This window comes from Papaver somniferum, chromosome 6 (genome assembly GCF_003573695.1).
Source record: "Papaver somniferum cultivar HN1 chromosome 6, ASM357369v1, whole genome shotgun sequence".
In the NCBI taxonomy this organism is placed as follows: Eukaryota; Viridiplantae; Streptophyta; class Magnoliopsida; order Ranunculales; family Papaveraceae; genus Papaver; species Papaver somniferum.
The window spans coordinates 38,073,866-38,077,285 of NC_039363.1; the positions used below are offsets into that span (position 1 = coordinate 38,073,866).

Genomic DNA, 3,420 nt, shown 5'->3' on the forward strand with positions numbered 1-3,420 from the left:
ACAAGAAACAAACATAATCAACAGAAGCAAATCTATTTCAATACGAACAACGATCCAAAATTGTAACATTATTGTAACTTCTATTATGAAATCAACTACAAAATTCAAAACAAATCAAATAAATAAAAATACCTAGAAATCGAAATCGCGTTCCTGATGAATATGATCCGACTACTCCAACGTATGATTACAGACTCAAGATGACAATTCGAAGGATTAAATTGTTACTTCTCTTCTTTTCTTCGAAGAAGATGAGAACCGAAAACCAAAATAAATTGAATTTCTTCAACAATACATATAAATCTTCAGATTCGAAGGATTGAAATCTACGATCTCTTCTGTTATTCAACTAAATTGAAACAAAACCGAGATCGGAAAATTAGTTTCTGAAATCATCAGAATCGAACCGGAGAAAGAGATAAGAATATAGATCTGGTTTTGATTTTTCTAGATCTCTATAAAGATTCTGGTAGAGAATATACGAAATCAAACCCTAAAATCTAAATAGAGGAAGATTCTGGTAGTTTAGATCTTCAATCCTCTTCTTCGATCTGCTGAAATTGTATTTCCGCCAAAATTTTCTATTTTAAAGAAACCGTATATATGGTTAAGGGTACGATTGGAACTATTGGATACAGTTAAAAACTAAATTTAACTAATTTGAATTCAAATGGAGTGTTTGTTCCATTTTTATTGGGTACGGTTTTGATTTCGCACAAATAATATGAACGGTGTTTTAGTAACTCTAAGAATATCACCCTGATTTTTTAGAACTTAATATGTTTATTAAATGCATTTCTCCACGTGGACGTTTTTTTAAGTTTCCCTTTAAAGTATTGACAGGATATGAGCTGATGTAAAATGCCAGTTGGTGTGCTTATTGACAATTTAAGTAAAATGCCTATTGCATGTCTGGTCTTTAGGCACAAATGCTTTTGACGGCATTCCTTAAGCATGTTTGTTTGCAACTGGAATACTGTAAGCTCAATGAGTGTATTTGCATATCTGTTGTTCAGATGACCCACTTCCTATGTGATCATTTTCTCACAAATTGAATTTCGAGTCAAAATTTAAATGAAAATGACCTGAAGTGTTTCCAGTTACAGATTCACACCTACCTACTTCATTTATTTCAGCAGTTTTCAGAAAGATACAAAAGTTACGATGGTCCATTTGCACAAATGAGTATGTTACAAACAACAACAATTAGTATAACAAACAAGAAAACAAAGGGGTAAACCCCAGTAATTTGCTAATCCTTCATTCTATCTTCCATGCGTAAAGGAAGAGGCTGAAATCAGGAATTGTCGTATGTTGACTTTCAGCAGAGACGTACCCGGTATCTGTGGCGGTGCTACTCTCACCAGTCTCACTACCACCAGCACTACTACCATCTTTAACGTGATTATATTCCGGTGCGCCTGGCCGGAAAATAAACATCCCATGGCCACAAGAGTTACCAAATAACCAATCATGAACATCCCAAAAAACTTGCACTGGTAACTTATTTACAATCACGGTCTCATTTCCTCTAAATTTCCATTGCAAATTTGTAACATGGACTACCACAATCCCGTCTACGCTAATCCACATCTCTGGGTCTCTAGGCCCCGTGATTGTATTTTCCACAACGATATCGTGTTCTCTTCTGCTGTTTTGATCAAATTTTGCTCTCGTCGAGAAACATTTTTTCCCAAAGATGTTTTCCTTTTTAAATAGTAATATAGCATCCATCAGTGATGGTCTTGATTTGGTTCTCTTATATGCTTTTTTCTTAAGATCACCTAACAACAACACAACTTGTTCTTCTGATACCAGTGCAACATAATAATCTGCAGAAGGTTCAGGACTACCTGTGAGTTTCGCTGATCGAAGATCCCAAAATATGTCTACTCGTTTTCCTTCCAGATCAAATGACTTGAGCCCTTTTTTGCTCCAAAAATGCCATGGCTTAAAATCAATTTTGCAAGTGCAATCATTTTCATTCCCCCAGTTCTGGACAGTTAAATTTAGAGACAGATTGATCAAATTCTTTGACCATACTATTGATATCCTGCGACTAACGTCGAAGAGCACTGTTTCATAGACGCATGTAACGGTGCAATGTGCTGCCTTATTTGCAGATGGGTCTTCTGTTAATTTTTCTGCTGTTGAGTTATCCGGCATTGATTGAATTCGATACGGATGATTAGCAGCCATCATTTCTCTTTCAAAAAATAGATCAAAAGTTTGAACTCTGGCCTCAATTTTGAGACAAAGAACATAATCCAAAGATGAAAAAATTGCTTCCCAGTATTGGCCTATAAGAATGTTCAATGCTCCGTGAGGCCGCTATGAATCAAATACTAATCAAGTTTGAATCTCACCATCAATATCTCGCTTGTTACACTCTATGTATCTTTTGATTTTCCATGTTGTATTAATCAGGTGGAGTAGGCGTGTATATATCAATCTAAAACTAGCATCAACATAGAATAACCACGATATTACCTCGAAAGAAACATTCTTGAATCAGGAGCAAATTCACAGAAAGGTGTTGAATGTGTTGTCAACTGCAACCATGAAAACCATGCAACAAACCAAACCAGAAATTACCTCTCATATGAAAAATGGTGACCAAATTTTGCCGTAGGAACACTAGTCAAATTTGGTGGAGAAAGGAAATGGTTGTGGAAGGGTGGTTGTACAATTTGGTAGGGAAGGAGAAAATTTCTCACGGTTGTTAGTGAAATTCCCTTGGACAGAATGACCAAACTATGAAAACAATATCCAACTCATCACAACCAGAATTTGAGGCATGCTATTTCTAGTAGAATACACATAACACAGTTTAGCCAAGTTTACCTACCTAAGTGGTGGTTCAGATTTGTCCTCACCAAAGACAAATCTAGTTATTTTGAAACGTTTTCGGAAGTACAACCGGATACCCTCTGCTCCCGTATGACTTTTTAGTTTTCTTGGTAATGAAAAGATCTCGAGGCTTTACTCTTGGCTCTCCGGAAATACCCAACTTTTCTCAAAAAAAAAAAAAAAAAAAAAATTTCCACCTTAATAGGGTTAACCCCAGAAAAACAAGTTTCAATCTCCCTTGGGGATTCAAATGATTTTGCAAAAGAAAAAAACAAATTTGGGTCTAATTATCCGTGTGTTCATGATCTTATTGATTCGATTCATTATCGTAGATGATCGTGGTGTGTAAGGTAAATTGTTGAAACCCTAATATCTTCTGAATTACTGTTTTGCTCATTGATTGAATTACATGCTGATTTCGAGTTTTGCTGCAGTCTTAATGTTCACAAATTTAAGAACAAAATGGTCCGCTGCAGGCTTTGATGTCAGATTCAAGAACAAAAAAATAAAAAAATAGAGAGAGTGGGTGATAATGAAGACAAATGATTGGGAAAAGGCTAGAAAAGGTGT

At 35.6% G+C, this 3,420-nt stretch overlaps 1 protein-coding gene across 1 annotated transcript; it reads right to left on the reverse strand.

Annotated features, from left to right (window-relative positions):
- Nucleotides 1-1,097: 1,097 nt before the first annotated feature.
- LOC113287333 lies at nucleotides 1,098-2,951 on the reverse strand. Its single transcript, XM_026536053.1, has one exon. The coding sequence runs from the start codon at nucleotides 2,200-2,202 to the stop codon at nucleotides 1,261-1,263; it is 942 nt and encodes a 313-aa protein (XP_026391838.1). The 5' UTR covers nucleotides 2,203-2,951; the 3' UTR covers nucleotides 1,098-1,260.
- Nucleotides 2,952-3,420: the final 469 nt, after the last annotated feature.